Here is a 23,447-nt window from a genome sequence, read left to right on the forward strand (position 1 = left end):
TTAATCAAACATCTCTTTCATTGCACAAATGACATTTATCTCTTTGATACGTTTTTTATAACTCATTCATAAAAAGTACAGACACTTCCAAAGTGAATGATGTAATTAAAAATAAAAATAAAATATAGCTTAATTTCAGAGAATCAAATGTGTAAAATTCCTTGATATTTATTAGAAAGTTTAGAGAGCACTGAAAGTAAAAACCTATTTTATAGAAAAATGAGTTGAAATTACTTTACTCTTTTATTTCAATTTTTAAACTGAAGAATTCACATATAATTAAAGTGACACAACAAAAACGCTCACTTCGAATGTTTTACAATCATAACCAGAAGTCACCAGAAAAACAGCTTACCTTTATGTGACTTAATGTAAATGTTATTTGTTCAAGTTCATACAGTGTGGGTGGGTTCGAGCTAATAGAGACTGAAATCACTGAAGAAACAACTCTTTCTTCCTCTTCAGAATTATCATAACTTTGAGGTTCCAATAAGAAGTTGTCAGATGATGAAAACAAGGGACCAATACTCTTATAATATAAAAATGTAACTGCAACGTTGCCTATCAATCAAATAAGTGGATTTAGTGAAATTCTTATAAATATATACATATATATATTTAAGCTCTCAAACGTAAAAATTTAACAGTCCAAATGTTTAGTCTAAGGCAGTCGTACAAATACCTAGACACCAATACATTGGTCATAGTAAGTCCATGTCTATATAATCAAATCATATTAAGACATATTCTCTGACCTCTATGATTCTGAAACTGATCATGGACTATAACATCCCCTTTGCACAAGCTATATTTAGGAGAAAAACAGTCCTAGATAAATGTATATCCAATTCCTAAGAACAAAGATGTGAGATGCATTCACTTAAAAGGTAAATTTTTTTTTTATCTTTGCTATGCAAATATAGGAATTAGACAGTGGAAAAAAGTTATCACTGATTTAAGAGTATTCAGGAGCTTTAGAATTAAACAAGTTGTCACATGCCACTGAGTTCCACCTCATGCCCTCTGAAATGTTTCCTATTTAATATTGATGACATACAGTTATGCAGTCTCAAGGCAGGAAATTTATTGCCTTGCCAGGCAGCCATTTATCTGTGCCCTTTGACACTCTCCAAATGCATAGGAGACCCGCATATAACCCAGTACTAAAAATGTAACCTTATCAGTACAGATTATCATGTGACTATCTTCCCTTTAGCTTAGACCGTGCACCTATATTAATGGATCTCACATTGTCTTGGTTTTTGAAGCAGCTCATTATTACTGATATTAAGTGTGTGAACAACTCAAAATCTAGATCTATTATCTTTTCAAAATTCCTCTTGCCACTTAGATCATACACCTCCTCTATTTGTTGCACAGAATTATGGATACTAAATTTAGAACTTTGCATTCTGAATTTACTCTTGGAATCAAAAGTTCTGGTTTCAGTCATGGCTCCTACTTGTGTGGCTATGGATGAACTGCTTTGAACTGCAGCTTCCTCACTTATAAAATGATGATAGTAATACTCACCCTAGCTACTTACTAGGCTAAGGTGGAGACAAATCAAATGACACATGAGGCTTCTGTAAAATTTAACACACTATAGTAATATGATTATTGTTATATTTATTAACTAGGAACATTATGTTTTGGCTTTAGATTACTGGACAACTTACAAAGAACTCTGTATCTGTTCCCTCAAATTTGTGACACCAGCAAATAATGTGACAGGCATCAATCAATCAAAACCATAAATACAAATGTTGATTACGTCGCCCAAAAACCCAAAGAACTGTGCCCTCTAGCTGCCATCTTGGATCTCCATGTATGTGCACCTAATCTCAGTCGGTCTTCCCGAGACCCCCGAGTGTCAACCCTAGACCCCCATGCTGTGCCATTTCCACTCCAATAAGATGAAAGAAAGTATCATGAACCAGGAGACACTTGCCAAACTGTCCAACTGTGCACTGGGAGAGGAACTGCTTGCTTAAAGAAGGTGGTTCACAGAAGGGCAACAGCAGATGATAAAACACTTTAGTTCTCCTTAAAGAAGTTAGGGGTAAACAATGCCTCTGGTACTGAAGAAGTGAAAATGTTCACAAACCAAGGAACAGTGATCCACTTTAACAAGCCTAAAGTTCAGGCATCCCTGGCAGCAAACACTTTCACCATCACAGGCCACAATGAGATGAAGCAGCTGACAGAAATCTAACCCAGTGTGTTAAACCAACTTGGTGCAGACAGTCTGACTAGTTTAAGAAGACTGGCTGAAGCTCTGCCCACACAGTCTGTGGCTGGAGAAGTACCATTTGCTACTGGAGAGGATGAGGAGGAGAATTTCCAGATCTTGCGGAGAACTTTCATGAAGCTTCCAAGAATGAAGCAAACTGAACTGAGTCAACTTCTGAAGAAGATAAAACTTGAAGAAGTTATTAGGAGCTGACTTTTCAATCTTTTTTCTTTAAGTTTATTTTTATTTATTTTGGGAGAGAGCAAGTTGGGAAGAGAGAGGGAGACAGAATCCCAAGCAGGGTCTGTGCTGACACAGCCTAATGTGGGGCTCAGACTCACAGACCTCGAGATTATGACCTGAGCCAAAATCAAGTCAGACGCTTAACTGACTGAGCCACCCAGGTGCCCTGGGAGCTATTTTATATTATGGCTGCTTTTTAAAATTTTGTTCACAGATCTGATAAAATCTAGATCTCTAATATATTTAAGCCTGAGCCCCTTGGATACCACAACTATTTTCAGTGTTTGTTTATACACAATTCACTCTTTGCAGCTAATGAAGCTGAAGAAGCCTGGGAATAGACTTTGAAACAAGGTTAATTAAAAAAACCACAAAAAACAAAAAACAAAGAACCGTGATACAAACCTGAGTCCTTCCACATCACAATATCACATTAATGAATAATATTTTTGGATATTGCTATGGGTATGTGAGCTAGACATTGCCAAAATATATCATGATTCATGTTTTCTATCTTATCTGAAAAGGTATCACAAGAGAAGACACATTGCTAAGAGGTTGCTGAAATCTATGTGTATTAGGTAAGAGTATTTTCTTGAACGGTCAGCTTAAGAAAACTTATATGAAAGAAAGAAATGAAGTAGTCTCACATGGTTGGGCTAGTGACATCATGAGGACTCCGAGTGATATCAACTAGTCCAGCCTTTGCTGTAGACTGACCAGGGCCTGAAGCAGGATCTGAAAACCTCTGAGGTCAACTTGACCCTGTCTGGTGGATGACCCTTTCATGTTGCAGTGACTTCTCAGAAGTTGCAGTAGGAGGTGGTCCAAAACCAAATGAAGCCCCGAAAAGGTAAGATGGGTTTTTAAAGTCTGTTAATCACTCCTTTCCTTTCTCAAGGAAAATATTTAACATTAATTTTTGACTTTGGGTAAAATGTGATTCTTGCTGCATAGAATGCTTCCAAATCCCTTGTTACCTCTGTTCTGAGTACTGTTTCAGTATCTGTCCATTCTCCTCATCTGAACCTCTTCTAATTCTTAGAGATTTCACACTAAATCTCGGCCTGATCTAGCTTTTAAGTCCTTTATCAGGTATGTACCTTCATTCAGTAAATGAGGAGTTTATTTACTAATGACAGGAACTAAAATTCAGCCTATAAAAAAGATTAAAAATCTACCTGTTTCTCCATAAACCTTCCTTATTTTCTTATGAATGACACTATGCAGATTTTAACTTGAAGCCTGTGTTTTACTAATGGGTTTTTATCGGTAAATGAATCATCACATGTAGACATCATAAAGCAGGTTTTATCAGTTTGTTAGACTTGCCCTTATTTTTAAGATACAGCCCTTAAGGAGATCAAATTTTCTCCTCGTGCTTTGTTGAGAGCTGATATTATGGTCTCTTTCAAGTGTCAGAGTTTGCATGTGTGATCTTCAAATATAACAAAGCTATCATACATTCAGACAGGATCTCTTCGAGATATTAATTCCATGACAATTTCATCATCTGTCGCTATAATAAGTATTGTCAATGGCTTTACTCTCAACTTTTAAACATTACTCAAATTGTTTTTGAAATTTCAACAGTTAACACAGTCTTTGGATTTACTCCTAAAAATTATATGTGTGCTTGGTGAATTAGAATATGATGTAATAGGGTAAGAGGCTTGAGTTCAATGGTAGCATGGCCTAGTTATTTTTTCTTTGTTTTGTGACCTTCCGTGTCTTACTATTGTATAAAAATGACAAGAAAAAAAAAAGAGGATAATATCAACAGATTAGGAAAAAAATCCCATATTAGTGTCATACAAATTTTTTTAAAAGATATTCTTCTGAGAATGAATGTGCAGAATGTTAAAAAAATAAAGACACATCCATTTATGAAATGATGTCTATAAAAAACCATATGTGTGTTATTTATTTTTTTTCAACGTTTATTTATTTTTGGGACAGAGAGAGACAGAGCATGAACGGGGGAGGGGCAGAGAGAGAGGAAGACACAGAATCGGAAGCAGGCTCCAGGCTCTGAGCCATCAGCCCAGAGCCTGAAGCGGGGCTCGAACTCACGGACCGCGAGATCGTGACCTGGCTGAAGTCGGACGCTTAACCGACTGCGCCACCCAGGCGCCCCCATATGTGTGTTATTAAATATGCTTTTCATTTATATTTATGACCACCCACATATTCTTTGAGAAGCTATTATAATTCATGTCTTTTCTAGGTACTATATTTTGACCTATATGAAAACAAAAACAATTCTTCTATTGGCAGAGATTTTTTTTTTTTCCCTAGGTGCGTTGCATTAAGAGAGCAGATAAATGGTTAAAATAGCTGCTTGCTTGCCTTTGGTTAGGTGACAAAGATAAGCTGGTCAGGGTTGATTTCTTTGTTAACTTCCTCCCTACTAGTACTGGTTCTGTATTGTTTGTTGATGTGCATGGAGACAAATCCATTAACTTCATTGTGCCTTTGCTCTAGTAACCATAAAATGAGGAAATTAAGTTAGATAATCATCAAGTCACCTGCTGGTACTGGCATTTTCTGATTCCATTTCCTAAGAAAGCCTGCCAGTTGAAAAGTTTACTGTACAAAGACCAAGAAATGACAAGTGGGAAAAAATCCAAGCCAAAACAATAACTTTCTGTCTTTCTGAACATTATTTGTCTTCCTCACACACTCACAAATTCAGTCTCCCAATGAGGAATATGAAGGATTGCTGAAGAAGAAATATTAAAAGAATTCTATGCAAATTATAGCACCTATGACTGATGAGAAGCAAGGAATGAAATGACAGTTCCTTTATATATTTCATTAGAATTTCAACAATATCAGACAGTTTCAGAGATTGGGCATAACACAAGATGGATATAGATACTGGCAGCTAAAATTCTCACCACGTATTTATATCAGAATGAAAATCTCAAGTACAAATACAGAAATTCTGTATAGAAACATCAAATATTTTCTATAAGAAATCACATGGGTATATATGATATAATCAAAGGCATGATAAGTATTTATTGCAAATCACTGACATTGAATACAAGACTATCAAAGTCTTACCATATGAATCATATGCAGCTTTTCTCTTTGGAAATATCTTTATATAATCTCCATCCACATTCATATGGGGATGAATATATTTCATGTGATTTGAATCAAAACAGAAAGCTTTGAGAGCTGAAACAAAATCATGAAAATCATAAATTCTCTGAAATTAGTTTAATCAGTGTATTCATTTAGTTTGGAACATTGTTATCCATCATTATTGTATTTCAACTTTTTTTATGGTAGGTAGAATGAACACATTCTGAACATGCCTGGACCTTGTAGTTTATATCTAAAAATCTAACTCAGGTTTTAACGTTCTAATTTCACCATAGCACTCATGGTTTAATTTAATCTTTATTGAATTAAATGAAAGACAAAATATGTATGTACACCAGGGAGCTATAAACTATAATTACTAAATCAAAGATAAGCAACCACAATGGTATAGAGGACAGTATCTATAATTTACTATATGGAGAGTGATTGAGTTAAATTCTCGAGTGATAATTTCTTTACCTGGGGTAGTTCACCTTTTTTATGCGAGAACATCACAGAAATGCAAGGCTCCTATATATTAGTCATAAAGCTTGCTATTTTAATTTTGAGTAAGTGGTAAGTCATGATATAACAGAGTGATTTTTGCTTACCTGCTGTTGCACAGCAAGATGTCTCCCAGACAATACAATATAGATGAATGCAATGATTATCAGAAAATATACTTTGTTTCCTCAGAACAACGTTATAGGCATCTTCAATTTGATTCAAGATTCTGAATGTTCTAAGTACGAGATTGCATGAAGGAGGAAACGTTCTAGTTTGCTATGTTGATTGTTTCATATCAGAAAATCTGTCTAGAACTGTCTTTGGTCAAGGTAGACCCTAAGAAGTCCTGAGATGACTAACTCAAAATGACAAGGGAGTATTGTACTCTGAGCATTTAAATGCTAAATAGCTCAGGAATAGGATAAGGTGCAGAAGGTACGAAGGAGGCAATGGTTAGGTACCCATCCTTTTGATTCATACTTCATTCATATTACTCTTGCAATGTGCATTGCCATTAGCTTCTGCATTGATCAAACAGCTGCCAATTCAATTAGCAGTATTTTATTTTTTTATAATTTTTTTTAAGGTTTATTTACTTTTGAGACAGAGTGAGACAGAGCATGAATGGGGGAGGGTCAGAGAGAGAGGGAGACATAGAATCTGAAACAGGCTCCAGGCTCTGAGCTGTCAGCCCAGAGCCCGACGCGGGGCTCGAACTCACGGACTGCGAGATCATGACCTGAGCCAAAGTCGGCCGCTTAACTGACTGAGCCACCCAGGCCCCCCCAATTAGCAGTATTTTAAATACATTCCCTTTTTAGAATGGCTTGTTTGGGAAACACTATTGTTTTGAAATTGACCTTGGCTTCTTACCTATATCACTTGAATTAGTATCGAACTGAGTGGTCTTTTGGAAGTTCTGAGCTATCCTTAAGGTAGCCTGTTCAGTAGCATGCATCAGTTTTGTAAGATGAGTTCTTCTACGATTCGTAGGTAACTTGTCCCAAACGATAAATGTGTCCTTTTGAACAAAATTATTCACAGTTTTTACAAATTCCTGTTAGAAAAAAAATAGTGTGTCTTTTAAAAAAATGTTGGAGTCTTACATGAATCACAGATGTAAGGGAAAGTTTAAAGCTCAGTTATATTGAGTTAAAGCTCAATATACTTACAGTAAGAGTTGAATTAGAAGGAGTGTCCTTGGTTGAATTAGTGCTATTCATGTCACCCAGTAATGGGGATGATTCAGCTAATATTTCTATATATGTAATTATATCCATCGGTGAAAGATCTTTCACAGAATTTCTATAGACTTCTTGTAGTAGAGCCACAGGTTCTTTTATGTGTCTAATCTGTACAAAAATGAGTCCAGAGAAAAGAAACCAAATTAGAGTAGTACTAGAGCTTTTCAAGAATGGCAAATTTATTCTAAGTTTATTTTTCTTGTGCTATGTATTAGTAAGTTATCAGACTACACCTAAACCATAACATGCAGCACTAAAATTTGAAACTATTTACAAAGGGTGACCAAATAAAAAGCACAGAAATTACTGTAGAAAAGAAACTGCATGCTTGAATTAATAACCTTTAAACATTAGCTTTTAAAAGTTCTGATAAATTATAACTTAATTTGAATTAGATTTTAATCAACCCGAGAAAATTCTTTACAATGTGATATATTGGAAATTTGCTTTTAGTTGATTGTTAATCATGTTGAGAGTCACACTTTCAATCACATGACAATAATTTTGTGAATGTCCTACTTTATTTACTTTTTGAAATATTTCCTTTGAAGTACAAAACCTAGTTGCATTCATTATGTCTTCTTAGAATGTGGGAATGGGCCTGGGGTCAAAGTGTGTTTTTACTATTTTATTCATCAACTTTTATTGTATGTTAAAATTTTTTTTCCAGTATACTAATAGTGAAAAAGTAATATATGTTAAATATCTAAAAGTCTTCAATGCTTTGGGGATTTTCGAATTGCTCCTTTCTATGACTCAAACAAATTATTTAAATCTCTATACGTAAATACAAGAAGATCAACTGGTTGTTACTTTTTTTTTAATGTTTATTTATTTGATAGAGAGTCCTAGTGCAGGGAAGGGAAAGAGAGAGAGGGACAGAGAGAGCCCCAAGCAGGCTCCACACTGTCCGCATGGATCCTGATACGGGATTTGATCTCACGAACTGTGAGATCATGACCTGAGCTGAAATCAAGAGTTGGATGCTTAACTGACTGAGCCACCCAGGTGCCCCTGATTGTTAATCTTTTTTACATGTGATGCAGGAAGGATTTTAACTGGAACCAAAATGTCAAAATATAATAAATTCTTAATACAACTAGTTTACTTACTTTTGTTAACATCTTATCAATATTTGCAGCAATACAGGCATTATCTAGATGGCAGTCTGCACTCACATTTTCTGTAGAAGAAAAAAGAGTATATAGTAAATGTTTAAAAATACTTTTTTCCTAAGATGACTATATTAATTGTAATAACTTTGCTCCCTTATTTAAATATTAAAAACACATTCTTAACACTTGAGTTCTGTTTTCATTTTTTGTTTTTTCATTAACATTTATTTACTTTTCATTATTTAAAGAATCTTACTCATAATAAAATACAGTGTTTATTTTCATTGCATTCATTTATTTTTCCTTATTTATTTCTATCCTTTATTTTTACTCAATAAAATACACAATATTTTATGGCAAAATGGAAGATTGTAGTCACCCTACAGAACAAAGTATGTTAACTACGTGAAACATATGGTGTACCTCTTCCATTAAATAAAGCAATAGCTTTTCTTATTTCATTTTATAGACAATAAAGGAATACTGGAATATTTCTTAGAAGATGCAGTTCTTTGTATACTTCACTACTGTGCAGTATTATATTTTATACAGTTCTTCGATAATACATAAAATTTCATCGTATAATTTACCTTGGCAGTAAGTGCCATCATTAGGAGTGAACTGAGATTTTCCTGTGGATGTCTGATAACCTTCCTTGCAGGAGCAATTATACCCACCATCCACGTTTTCACATACCGCATGATCACCACAGGCAGCTGGTCCACTGCACTCATCTATATCTGGAAATATTTAAAAAATTAAATTTTTATTTAGTACTTACACAGTTGCTACCTTGCTGATACAATATTAGGTATGGTTAATGATTTCATATCAAATTTTACAGGAAAGCAATGAAAATCCCATCATTTGCAGAATGACAGAGCAAAGAGCTGCATATCATTTTTTTAAACCCTGATTTGGCCAATCCATTTTGAAAGTGTATTAAAAACCGCCTTTCATGGAACAACCAAACTCTTGAATTATTTTCTGAAAAGAATGAGTCATCCCCAAAGCCATTAAATGAATTTCTATCATTGACAATTTTAACATTGTCCTAATTTAATAAAGAACCAATTTTTAAAATACATCAAAAATTCTTTGTTTTCTAGTATTATGCTAAACTCAGTTTAGGGTAATCTGGAGGATAAAAAAGAATAGCCCACTTTCTTTCCAAAGCTTCTTGTTTGCAAGTAAGTTATCCTAAAAATTAGCAGAATGTGTGATGTGACTCCTTTAAAATTTTACCACAACTTATTTATTAATTTTGTCCAAGTTATAGTTTACTATGATTCTTAATACACAGTCATCATAGATAAAGTAACAAATTGTGCAGAATTAAGTCTTAGATTTTCAGTAGCCATATATCAAAGTCACAATAAAAATGTTAGGTTTTAAACTCACATAATTTATATTCTTAATTTAAAATTTTACATACTGCAGTGAAATATGTCTTGAAGTTATAAATGCAGTATAAATAGTCTGCCAGTAGGCAGAGTTCCAATAGGGAATGCTTCCAAGGAACTGAAGAGTCCAAATCATTACCTTAAACTAATGCAAAGATTTTTGAGTTCTCAGCCTGGCTCTGACATCTTAGAGATACTCTATGTTAGATTAATGAATAAGCCTGTAATCTTGAGTATAAAATTTGATTAAAAAAAAAACTAATAGAGTGCCACAATACTGTTTGTCATAAAAAAGGGGGGGGGTAGTAATCACAGTCCAATTTAAAAAGCCATCTAGCTAGTTATCTTAAAAGTAGCTGATCCTAGCTTCTCACTTCCAAAATGTAATGAAGGGACAGGATACCATTAAAAATTGAACCACCCAAAACTGGAACTGACAGTAAGCCTCCCGGCAGTTCTTGAAGAAACTTCCATTAGCCAGAAAGGCAATGGTCTTAGAATTAAGACAATTCACAGGCCTGAAAAAAAAAAAGGATGAGAAACTCCTAATTCTTCTGTCAAGTCTGTATATTCATAATCTGTATGACCCAGGAATCCAAGTATACTACCTTTAAAGAAACAGGAATATAGTCCTGGTACCCTCAAGCTCTTCCTCTCATTTCTGCGTATGTGTGTTTAAAGACTGCCGCTCTACACACACACATACACACACACACACACACACACACACAAAGACAGAAAATAAAGTAGGAGATGAGCAAAAGCAGGTTGACTCTTAAGATTTAGTGAACCATCCACTAAAGGATTCCAGGTTAGGGTAAAGAAAAGAAGCCAGGTGGAAGTGCAGACTACCGTTATTATTTTTAATGACATCAATGAAGTGAAAAAAACATGTATAAGAAAACTAAAGAGTAGTTCTTTCTGGATCATGGCTGAAGAAGTAGCATGTACTGTATCCAAATAGGATAACAACCCAATGAAGATGTGACAGACCCATGTGATATCATAGATAGAATCATTTATTTCATGAATAAGAAACTTAGGTTCTCTGAATGCCCATGTTATATATTTTTATTTTATTTTATGTTTTTAATTTTTTAAATGTTTACTTACTTTCAAGAGAGACAGAGAGACAGAGAGAGAGACAGAGAGATAGTGTGAGCAGGGAAGGGGCAGAGAGAGAGAAGGAGATGAATCCGAAGCAAGCTCCAGGCTCTGAACTGTCAGCACAGAGCCCGAAGTGGGACCCTGACTCACAAGCCATGAGATCATGACCTGAGCTGAAGTCAAACATTTAACCGACTGAGCCACCCAGGCACTCCATGCCCATGTTTCATATTTTTAGATGACTTATATGGCTAACAGGAAATGAGGTATTGATTTCTCTTAATTTTAAAATTATTTAAAGGTGCAACTCTTCTTGGCAACTTTGTCCCAAACCCAATGTCTAAGCAACATGGAAATCTTTGCAAACTCAATTTCCACCCTCTCTTGTGTATTTTGGACACAGGTATATATAACGTTGGTGTTTGTAACTGATGGTGTTTCAGTTTTTCCCTGTGCATCCTCTATGCCTGTGGTGCTTCTTGGGGTCTCCACTCTAGTTCAAGCCTTTCTACCACCACTCACTTTGCTAGTTATCATCCCGGAATGTCAGCCTTGGATCATGTAGGGTATTTCAAGCTCTAAGTTCAGCAAGTGACAAAATAGTAATCAAAAATAATAAGGAGGTAGTAGCTTGGGAGACCAGCATTCAAAATTAACATTATGAAAATTTTCATATTCTGACTCCAAATATTATACAAGAATATTAATTAACCTACCAAAGTAATCCTTTAAAAATCTTAATCATCCCATTAAAGGACTGTTTTCCAAATTATTTATACTTTTCTTGCTTATACTTTTTGTTTTTATAACTTATATACTCAAATGTGGAAGTGCAGTTGGCTGAATTTGATATCCTTCTCACTCTGTGCCTTCGTAGTAGAGTTTATTGAATCTAACCTAATAATGGAGTGTGTGACAACTGGCTATGTACCAGACTAGTCAAAAAGCTTCTACTAGTGTCAGGATATCCCTCTACGCCCCCTTGCTACCTAGTAATGTAGAGAGAATCATCAGATATTGAGAGTATGCCATGCCCAAATAAGATGCAACTGGTTTACCAAAATGAACGTGATATTTTGCAGTAAGACCTACACTAACTTCTCTAGCATTCTCTTGCAGGGCCTCATTAGCTGAGATCTAATCAAATCACTATGTGTTCCTTCTTACAGGTAAAGGCCCTGCAGAGGATCTTAACTCAAATTCTAGCTGTAATACTCATTAGTTTTGTGACTTTGGGTAATACCCTAAAAAATACCTTTTACTTCAAAAGAGTTCTTTTTTAAAACAAATGAGGAAATGGACATGAAGGTGTTTTGAACTAGTGCCCAAGATATAATAGGCCCAGTGATTCTATTCAGGCTGCATGTTTTCTTAATAGCAGGAGCCCTGTGAATATGTAAGTTTGGAGAAAACAGATTGATAATGAGTGTCTCATTAGACTGCCATGTCTTGGTACTCCCCAGAGATGTAAAAGAGGAAAAGAACCCCCACCTCAGCTTAATAAAAGTTAAATTGCTACTCTGGAATTATTTCAGTCAGGCTAGAATTGGCATACCATATTTAATAACTGATCCACTTTTTCTACCACCAACCTAACACTGGGCTTAATACTAATAAGGTGATTTTGCCAAACGTAAGCACATCATAACAATCGTTTGCTTGGTTTGCACATCAAAAAATTCACTTGGTACTTTTTCATTAGTGAGGTTATGCTCGTTTTTCTTGTCTACAATGAGCCAACCCAACAGTGTTTTATCATAATCTTCTTTCAAAACATGATCATATGATTGTTTTGATTCTTACAATTTTCATCAATAACTGATTTGTCTAACGTTTAACTCACACGCTGCAAAGAAAAGATAAAATGTTCAATTATTGAAAGTAATTTGTGAAGACAAAACTGGATGTTAATTATCCAAAGCCATAAAAAAATCTGAAATTATCAGCATACCCAAGGCAATGCGACATAAAAATTACAAGCTTGGTCTTAAGCACTTAGTAAATGTGAAGCTTTTAGGTTCTACTCATTTGGCCTTGGGAGAACCACTTTCCTATTGGATGCCTCTTTTTTCCCATTTGTGAAATGCAAGTCTGGAACCAGGTCTCTTGGGAGGAAGCTAGGTATCTGAAATTCTGTTTTACTGTAATTACAGGGGAAGACAAATACACAGGACACTAAATCTGCCTCAAATCCTTTTGCAACAAAATGATCTTATCTGTGGCCAATAGTATTTGAATATAGACTAAAGGCAAAGAATTTTGCTTGGGTCTTTTCTTGCCCTGAATTGGAGTTTTTCATTATTTATTTTTAGAGATTCCTAATGACTATAATTACCAGGCATGTCAAATTTAAGGATCAGGTAAACTTTCAAATCAGAGGCAACATAGTACAAGGTGATACACTAATGTAAAAGGAAACAGAATTATTGTTCTCTGTTCAAATTCTCCTGAAGATTATCATAGTGCACAATGAAAATTACTATAGGACTAGAGAAAAAAAAGATACAACTGTTCTACTTCTCAAAAAAAGCTTAATCCTTAAGGACAACAAAATTGGTGAGAAGTAACAATGTTCCAGAGAACAAGTTTTTCAGTGAATAATCCATCAAATGAAACAGGTAGAAACTGAAGGACTCAATATTGGGTACTGGGTTTTAATATAGTTCTTGTGTTTACTGATTGCTTAAAATAGCTAAAAAGGGAATTAGCCAAAACTTAGGGGCATTCTATAGTATCTCAATAATAAATGAGTGTTGGGAGAAAGAGTCATAAATTACAAATATGTTATACCTCCATGAAACGTTGGCATTCAATCATCTTTGTGTGTATGTGTTTTCTCTGTGTCTGTGATTCAATTTTTTTCTAATATAGGAATTCTCTACTTGTAAGAAACACAAACAGACAGAGAAATACAGCGTTTTGTGAATTGAAGCATATTAAAAGTAAAAATGATCAGATGAAAAGACAGATGTCTTCCAGAGACAAGAGGGAATGGAGAACATAGTTAAAATTAAGTGATTAAGATGTTGTGAGTTATATTTCTTCACTAACTGGAACTTTTCTAGTAAAGCTTACAGAGCTACGTAATTAGAACTTAACTACTAAAGCTAAAACACACATATGCATAACATTCTAAGAAGACAAGCAACAAGAGCAGAGGTTTGAGAATATCAAATGGTGAGGTATTACAAGTTTTCTGGGGAGCTTCATAGACTATATCCTGAATATACTGTAAAGCTATATTCCAATAAAATTTTTTGCTGCAAACACTAAAAGTGAAGTTATCGTTCAATTGTCTCATATTTTAAGTCTTTTATGCCCTTGCAAAACTTGATCCTCTGCACTTGCAAGATTCAGATCAATGCATAAGATGTAGATGGCCACCTGCTTTAGCCTTCTGTAGCTTTCCGGATACAAGACTGTGATTCTAATCCTCCTTTTACCTAAACATGTGAATCAGAAGTAGCCCTCATTTACCTTAGAGATCAAATGAGGAGAACAAACTCTTTTCTGTTTATATAGCGGAGTAAATGTTATGAACCACAGGTACATGAGACAGGATAATTTCTTTGATGGAGACATTTCACTGATGAAGTTTCTTTGAACACTGTCTCCTAACTTCTCATGTGTTAATAAGAACATAGCTAGACTTCTCCGGAGAATCTCAGTAGGGAACTAAGCAAAGCTTTAGTGTGATGTGGATTAGCCTGGGTATCTCTCTTTTAGCTAACTGTGTAAAGTGAAAGCAGCACATTACCTTGGCCACGTTGCATATAGAGTCATGAGTTCTAATAAAATACCTTCTCTTGGCCATGTGATTTCACTCTCAGGGTCTCAGTTCATGTATTCATTTTGCAGATTAGTATCAACCATAATTAGTTATACTAGTTGTTGGTAAATTGGACAGTGTTGTATAAACCGTGATTAAGATGATTTACAACTTACTTTCAAAGTTAAAAGTCTTTGGCCCCAGAGAATTTGCCCCTGAAAATTGTTCAACTTTTGAATTTCCGAAGCAATCTTTTTTTTCTCAGACTTTAATCCAAATTCTATAGGATCTGATATATCAAATGCATGACCAAATTACAACAGAAGGACATTAAAAAAAACTTCTAGATACTCTCTTCAGACTCAGAATAATATTTCACTTAGGGATTTAATTGAAATTATTATCATCATTCCAGAAAACATTTTAGTAAACCTGAAATGATTTTCTAAATAGGACTCTAGTGTTCAGAAAAACTTAATGCAGATCTTAAGTGTAACTACCTTTCAGCTGACAATACTAAAAGCAGTAGAACAATTCTTTTATTTATTTATTTTTAAAAAATGTTTATTTATTTATTTTGAGAGAGACAGAAAGCGAGAGCAGAGGAGGGGCAGAGAAAGGGAGAGAATCCCAAGCCGGCTCCATACTGTCAGCATAGAGCCCGATCTGACAACCATGAGACCTGAGCTGAAATCAAGACTCGGACGCTTAACTGACTGAGACACCCAGGCACCCCTAGAACAAGTCTTTTAGAACTAATGCCTTTCTGCACATTTTCTGAGAAAATGTAGAGCCCATCTCAGAGTGCATATTTATAAAAGCATCAATATCTTGCCATGCAAATCGTAGTTTTCTTGAATTAACATATTATTCTCAAGTGTAAATATTTATCCTGTGGTTTGCCACCACACTAGATTTCATACTTTCATGATTTTTTTTTCTTATGAACTGCTTGATTTTCTCCCCTGATTTTTTTTCTTACATCCTTAGATAAATATTCCATAGTAACTGATTAAACAGTGTTAGAAGACTGAAAGAATTAATGAAATTTCTAAAAGTACTGCACATCTAGGGTACGCTCAAAGACTGGCAGAATTTGGTTCAAATATTATTTAATCTCTGGAGGTAATAAGCAATAAGTGAGAGGTACCAATTTTAAGTTAGGTAGTCAAACTTACCTATGCAGAGGGTTCCATCATTTGTGATAAACCTGTCCTGGTTACTGCTGGATCTGAAACCAGGTGCACACATACAGTAGTAACTTCCCTCTGTGTTAGTGCAGTTGGCATTTTCACCACAGGACTGGGTCAAATTTCCACACTCATTATCATCTGTGGACATATCAATTTAAAACATTATTTTTATATAACTGAAATTGATTTCTAATATTTCCTACCAGGATTTGGGAATTGTGACTGTTAAACAGTATAAGGTAATGCGATGTCAATTTCTAGGAAAAATTAATGGTCCGATCGACATTCCACCCTGTGTTATTCTTATTTACAGTGGGAAGCCTTCTTTGTTGTTGCAAAGCAAAATAGAATCTCTTATTTCTGAAGCATGGAACATAGTTATCGGATGTATACTGGGACATTTTCCAGATTTTATATGAAATTTCATTATAATAATGGCAATACATATACACTCATTTGTAAATTTATAATTATCTTTATAATTAGTCAAAAGCATATCGTAAGTTAAAAAATCTGAGATTACAAATTGACATGTTCTAATCATGTACCATTTATCTTTATTACTTATTCCCTAGAAGAATTTCGCATTACTAGGTTTCTTCACTTATTCGTTAATATTTTTATTCATTACTATGTGCATTTTATTGTACTATAGAAGAGTACACAAATACAAAAAAATTATATCACGGTCCAAGGTTTTGCCTAAAATATTGTAATACAATTTACCAGAAAATATATAGGTTAATAAGCCCTTTGTAAAAATTAGAAAGCAAATTGATATAATCTGTCAAGTAAATAAAACCAAAAGTACGTGCTTTTCCATAGCGATCATGAGGGGCTGGAGGAGACAGAAAATATTTTCAGGTGGCACTAAATCTTGCTGTAGGTTGAATTATGTCTCGCAAAAAGATATGTTCAAGTCTTAACCCTGTGTCTTGTTGACTATGACTTTATAAACAGGGCATTTGCAGATGTAATCAAGTTGAGGTTACACTGAATTAGGTGGACCCTAATCCAGTGACTGGTATCCTTAAAATAAATTATATGGGAAATGTGGACATGAAGACACAGAAGAGAAAGCTATGTGAAAACAGAGGAAGAGCTTGAAGTGAATGTAGGATAGATAAGTATTGGGTAAAGAGCAGGAAGGTCACTAACAGGAAGGCAGAATGTTGGGCAAAGATGCAAGCAGAAGGTCATTGAAACATTTCTGAAGGTACAGGGAAGCCTAATTGGGGAACACAGAGAAAAATCATGAGGGAATTGTAAAAACTAAGTTGGAAAAATGCCTTTGATTTTTTTTTTTTAAATTTTTTTTTTCAACGTTTATTTATTTTTGGGACAGAGAGAGACAGAGCATGAACGGGGGAGGGGCAGAGAGAGAGGGAGACACAGAATCGGAAACAGGCTCCAGGCTCTGAGCCATCAGCCCAGAGCCTGACGCGGGGCTCGAACTCACGGACCGCGAGATCGTGACCTGGCTGAAGTCGGACGCTTAACCGACTGCGCCACCCAGGCACCCCTAAAAATGCCTTTGATTTTAACCCCCCATTTCTATCAAACCAAATTTAATTTCTCTTTAAAGAATGAATTGTTTAACATTTAATTCACACACAAGCTATTGCAGACATCTAGTGATGACTAAGAGTTGGAGAATTTTCCAACTGTTTTATAAATATGAATTCACTGAATCCTTACATAAGCTCTAGGAAGTAGCTGCCATTGTAATGCTAACTGCTGAAGAAAATAAGGACTAGAGAGAAAAGTAACTTGCCAACATCACACAGCTATTTAGTTGCAGAGCCAGGTAGTTTGGTTCCAAAGCCTGTTCTCTTAACTGTTGCATCCTGCTGCCTCTATGAGAATTATTTAAAAATGCCAAAATGTATAATAAGAATTCATCAAATGAATTATGGGTCTGTTTTGCAAGATGGAAAGATATCGAGGTAGTGATTTCAGAAGGAAAATGGAAACTTTATTCAAATTCTATTTTTTAAAGTTTATTTATTTATTTTGAGAGAGAGAGAGAGAGAGAGAGAGAGAGAGAGAGAGAGAGAGAGAAAGCAGCGGAGGGGCAGAGAGAGAGGGAAAGAGAGAATCCCAAACAGGCTCCATATTGCCAGTGTGTAGCTGGACGTGGGGCTCAAAGTCACAAACAGTGAGATCATGACCTGAGCTGAGATCAAGCATCGGAGGCTTAACTGAACGAACCACCCAGGCGCCCCTGCATTTCATCTTTAACTTACATTTTATTTCCACTTCCTCATTTTCAAACATTAAGAATATAAGTATAGAAGTTAACATATGGCAGACAACTAAAGATGAATTCCTCTCTTTTTTCAAAAATGACTACTATGGACAGGTCAGGTAAGATTTGCAAATCCCATTTATATGCTTTGTCATTTTGAATTATTATATTAATTATAATAGACTAACTGCTATAAATGTATCCAAACATGTAATGGCTCAGTACAATAAAAAGATTATTGACTGCTCTAGATAGACACCACGGTTAGTGTTCAGGTAATTTTTCCACAATCAATGGTTCAGGGACACAGGGTGTCCTGTGTAATGTAATGACTCCACCACCCCAGAGGCCTTCCAAACTTTCTGTATTGATCCAGGTAGGGAGCTAGGGTTGAACAGAGCATAAGAGAGTCATGGGTCATGTCTGTAAAAGTCATCTATCACTCAAACCCATGAACCTGAGACTGATCTGAGCCAAGATCAAGAGTCGGACACTTAACCGGCTGAAGACCCAGGTGCCCCCATATTATGGAACTATTAAAAGATGTTATAGAAAGAGAAGGAAATAATGTCATTGATGTCTTTTCAACTCCCACCTAACTGCAGGGCAGTTTCCTACCTTGTGGTTTTCAGGAGAACACCTTTTTCATGATTTATTTTTTATTTTATAGAGACAGAGTATAGTGTGAGTGGAGGAGAGAGGCAGAAGGAGAGAGAGGCAGACAGACAGAGAAAGAGAGAATCTAAGCAGGCTCCACACTCAGTGCAGAGCCCGAGGTGGGACTTGATCTCACAACCCTGAGATCATGACCTGAGCTGAAATGAAGTTGGAAGCTTAACTGACTGAGGCACCCAGGGGCCTCCAGGGGAAGACCTTATAAAACAGGGTTGTATGACTAACATTACTGCCATTCACTGAAGGCTCCCAACGAACCAGGGCACCATACTAAACACATCATATACATTATCTGACACACATTTTTAATCCTCACATAAACCTTATGATGCAGACATTATTCCTATTTTACAAACAAAACTGAAATATAAAAAGTTGGATTACCTTGCCCAAAGGCACCCAAACAATAAGTGGCAAAGTCTGATTCAAGCCTGGACCATTCTGAATGTTGAAATGATCTCATCTTTCTTAAATACATTATAAAAAGAGTTCATAGTGGTAACAAGCTCCCATTTATTGAGTGTTTATTATGTGCTAGTCACTGTGATAGAAAGATTACTGTAAAATGGAAAATACATTGTGACTAACTCAGAAGATTGTCAAGAGGATTAAAGAAATTGATGTTCAGACAATGCTTAGAGTAGAGCCTAGCATGTTTTAAGCAGTATATACAGGCTGCTAATGTCTTTATTATTTGAAAAATAATACTCCTACCATTTTAATTGCTAGAAATTTGTTTGCACTCTGCTTAAGATTCTTAACAGCTACTTGGCCATTAGCATGTAATGTCATCCCTTCTCTGTGTAGAGGGAGCTTCCAAACTGTGGGAACCAGTTTAAATCACTTATCCTTACCCATCTATAACAATAAAGATATTTGTAGGGGCACCTGGGTGGCTCAGTCAGTTGAGCATCTGACTTTTTATTTCAGTTCAGGTCATGATCTCACGGGTTGTGAGTTTAAGCCCTGCACTGGACTCTGCCTTGACAGTGAGGAGCCTGCTTAAGATTCTCTCTCTCTTTCCCTCTCTGCCTCTCTCTCTCAATCTCGCACAGACTCTGTCTCTCAAAAATAAATAAATAATTTACAAAAAGAGAATCTCTAAGTTCTCGAAATTAGTTTTCCCATAATTCAGTTTCTAAAATTTCAGTAATTTAATGCTGCTCATTATAATTCTTTGGAAGAACACTGAGAAGAAAGAAAGAAAAGAAAAATAATTTGTAACTCCATTACACAAAGATAACCACTCATCCCTTGAGGCATTTTTATTTGAAACATAATTCGGATGCAAAATATCTAGTTTTGTATATGGCTTTACACGGTACCATTATATTAACATTTCCCCCCCTAGGAATTACATGTTATTTAAGTTAGCTGAAATATCAACAAGATGGTGTTATTTCATTTTATGATGTGGAAATATACAGTTTCCTTAAAAAAAAAAAAGATCTCTGTGAACAGACTTTTGATTATTTGAGACCTGATCTTGACTGTTAACGATGAGGTCCAAAGCTCAACAAATATAAGATCTTAATGCCTAGTAGGATGTCTTACAATTCAGATCTATTTCATGGTAAGACTTGTAGGACTCTGTGTTAGACTCCTTTCCTAGGCCCAAGGGAGGCCTGTTCCTAAAACAAAGGAAGCACTTTGGAGTGTCTTTTGCTCTGAGCACACCCCTAAATTTCTACAATGGGCATACTACCATTTCAACTGCTTAAAAAAAATCAGTTCAAGAGAAAAACCAGTCAGCCTTCGAGAACCAAGAACACTGTCTCTAATATCTAGAGCAGGTCTAGGCCAGGCCTTGCACCTAGATTTGTGTGTGTGTGTGTGTGTGTGTGTGTGTGTGTGTGTGTATTTGCATCAGGCCTCTTTCTACCTTACCTTAATAGACACCTCTCTCTAATCCCTTGTTCACTGAAAGCTCTAAACCCCAGCATAATACCTGATTTATTCTTGTATAAATAGGACAGAGCAGCAAGAGCAGAGTTTTGAACTCCCCTGAGAGGCCAACAACTCAGAAATAGATAAGAACAAAGACTGAGCTCTCAAAACTCTATACTCTATAGGGCAGGTAGGTGACTCCACCAAGTGTCAGATAACAGAAGGCGGTATGGCTTGTGATACTGGGAAGTACATACTTTACCTAAAGGATTAACATTTTTAAAAATTCAAAAAGCATTTTAAAACACTTAGTTCATATGTAGCATTTGGCTAGACATTTGTCAACCCTTAGCTAAAGCGTATGGAGGCTGGAGGAGTTGAGAAAAATTGCTGAGAATCTGACAGTAAAGTCAGAGAAATTTTGAATGGCTTTATAGAAGTGGGCTGAAGAGTTAATACTTTATTAACATGTATGTATTTAATTATTAATTTATTCTGTAAACAGAGATATCTTACAGAACTCTAATGACAATATGTACATATACGCTCACAGAGCAAGCATTTGTTTATGTACACATACAAAAAGCCTAGTTTATTAAAATTAACTGAGAGTAGCTCACAGATTGAACACAATCATCTAAATCAAGTAAAAGAAAAATATCTCATAACACTAGGTTTGATTCAATCATTTAGTTACTCAAATATTTATGGAGTTTCCTAGTTCCCAAATGTGAATATGGTCTATACTGGGAAATAAGTAAAAATTAATCAAAAAGTCAGGATATGTGCCCTGCTGTCAGAGTTCACATTCTAAAGCAAGTTAACACAGGAGCATATAATTGAGTTCTTATTAAAATAAAAGTTTCAATTTTTATCTCAAAATTTGACTCCTTTTACTGCATACTGGGAGAAGTTTATATTAACTTTAAAAGAAATTGTGCTCTCAGATCAGTTATTGGTAATATAGAGAACGATGAAGATTTTATCCCTTGTGGCCTATAGCTGAAAAATGATATGCAAAAATACAGAGAAAAAGGACTCACTAGGTCTGAGGTATTGGTAAGAGTCCAAGAAAATGAGACACTATATCAACTGATTATGTTTCTAAAAGTAAATTAAACATGGCAATATGTTATTGGACCTCAACACATTTTTGAAAGTCTTGGGTGACATTATGAATAGGCAGAAAAAAAGAGATTAACAATGAGTTTTGTGTCTTTCTCTACTGTGTGGTTTTGAGCACTTGACCTTTTAGCTTTCTTATCAAGAATTGGGAAATAAAAGTATTTTGTTATCTCTCGCCCAATCTTCTGGACTGGATATACAATAAGGATTAATTCCCTAATGGTTCCAGTCAAATCTTGTTTCGTAAAATAGCACTTATCTGGAAGTAACCTCCTCACTTCCCCCAAGATAGTGGAGATAGGCAAGAAATTATCTTTGTGAAGTAATATACAAATGTGAAGTATTTAAATAGCCTTAAGCTTTCCAGTGTCCAGCTTCATAATAATTAATTCTCAAGGAGAAAGTTTCTTTGGGTGGATATCATATAGGAAAACAGAAGGCTGCTTCTTCTGTGCTCTTATTTCCATTGTTCAAATCAACTTACCAGTTATGCTACCCACTCTCTGGAACTCTATACTGAATCCTTTGTGTGGCATAATAAAATAAATATTTAGATTAGAGTATCACTTGAAAAGTTCACTGTAACACCATTAAGTGGGAAATAAAATTTTTAAAAGTTATAAAAACCGTTAAGGAGAAATAGTAACATTTTTTCGGCCAAAATTTTCAGTGGTTCATGTCTAACACACTGAGTTGAGCACTCCACACACAAAGGAGTGCTCATAGCCTGTTACATAACAGGATCCACGGCTACTGGAGAGAAGATGTACAAAGGCCCAAATTATTAGAATGTAGTGTGTGTAACAAATACGAGAGGTATTTAGCAGTGCAGTGGTAACTCAGGGGAATGGTTTCCTGGGCAAATTTTCAGGATAGCTGGGTGAAGGTTATTTGTAGGGAAGGTTTAGAAGAGGAGGGGATGCTGGAAACGGCAATGAAGTATAAGAATTTAGACAAACTAGGGTGCCTGAGTGGCTCAGTTGGTCTGACTTCAGCTCAGGTCATGATCTCACGGTACATGAGTTCGAGCCCCACATTGGACTCGCTGCTGTCAGCACAGAGCCTGTTTCGATCCTCTGTCCCTTTCTCTCTCTGCCCCTCCCCCACTCATTCTCTCTCTCTCTCTCTCTCTCTCTCAAAACTAAAAAACGAAACTTTAAAAAAAAGAATTTAAACGAAAGGAGCCCCCAATAATCCTTTCAAAGGAAAGAGCTTCCCCAAATGTCTGGAGGCTTGCAGGAACAGCATACTTTATAGGAGAGCTAAATTGTTGAACACTGGGTATGAGGGTAGAGATGAAGAGCAAGAAACTGTGCAGGTAGGCGTGGCCTGAACTGAGAAAACACTTGCTAAAAATTTGGGACTATATTCAGTGGGTAAGATAATAGCCATCATCAGGTTTATGTATAGAGAAATCGGATTAGATTTGAATTTCAAAACAGTTTTGGAAATATAAGGAAAAATAGCTAAGATCCAAGTAGACCCAACAGAACACTACAAGACATGAAGACCTAACTTAGGGGCACCTGAGTGGCTCAGTTGGTTAAACGTATGACTCTTGGTTTTGGCTTAGGTCACAATCCCGCAGTTCATGAGATTGAATCC

The 23,447-nt window shown here is 35.6% G+C and overlaps 1 protein-coding gene and 1 pseudogene across 5 annotated transcripts in view; one reads left to right on the forward strand and one right to left on the reverse strand.

The window, feature by feature from the left end:
• Positions 1-23,447, reverse strand: part of ADGRL4 (adhesion G protein-coupled receptor L4) — a 110,012-nt gene that overhangs the window by 35,398 nt on the left and 51,167 nt on the right. For all 5 annotated transcript variants that reach the window (XM_040470741.1, XM_040470739.1, XM_040470740.1 and 2 more), the window contains exons 3-9: positions 15,893-16,045; positions 9,026-9,175; positions 8,433-8,503; positions 7,249-7,428; positions 6,950-7,133; positions 5,546-5,662; positions 356-561 (exon numbers count right to left, since the gene is read on the reverse strand). In XM_040470741.1, coding sequence (XP_040326675.1) covers positions 356-561; positions 5,546-5,662; positions 6,950-7,133; positions 7,249-7,428; positions 8,433-8,503; positions 9,026-9,175; positions 15,893-16,045 — 1,061 coding nt within the window. The remainder of the gene's footprint in view (positions 1-355; positions 562-5,545; positions 5,663-6,949; positions 7,134-7,248; positions 7,429-8,432; positions 8,504-9,025; positions 9,176-15,892; positions 16,046-23,447) is intronic.
• LOC121027359 (transcription factor BTF3-like) lies at positions 592-2,494 on the forward strand (annotated as a pseudogene).

This window comes from Herpailurus yagouaroundi, unplaced genomic scaffold (assembly GCF_014898765.1).
Source record: "Herpailurus yagouaroundi ecotype Mexico unplaced genomic scaffold, PumYag 77, whole genome shotgun sequence".
Lineage (NCBI taxonomy): Eukaryota > Metazoa > Chordata > Mammalia > Carnivora > Felidae > Herpailurus > Herpailurus yagouaroundi.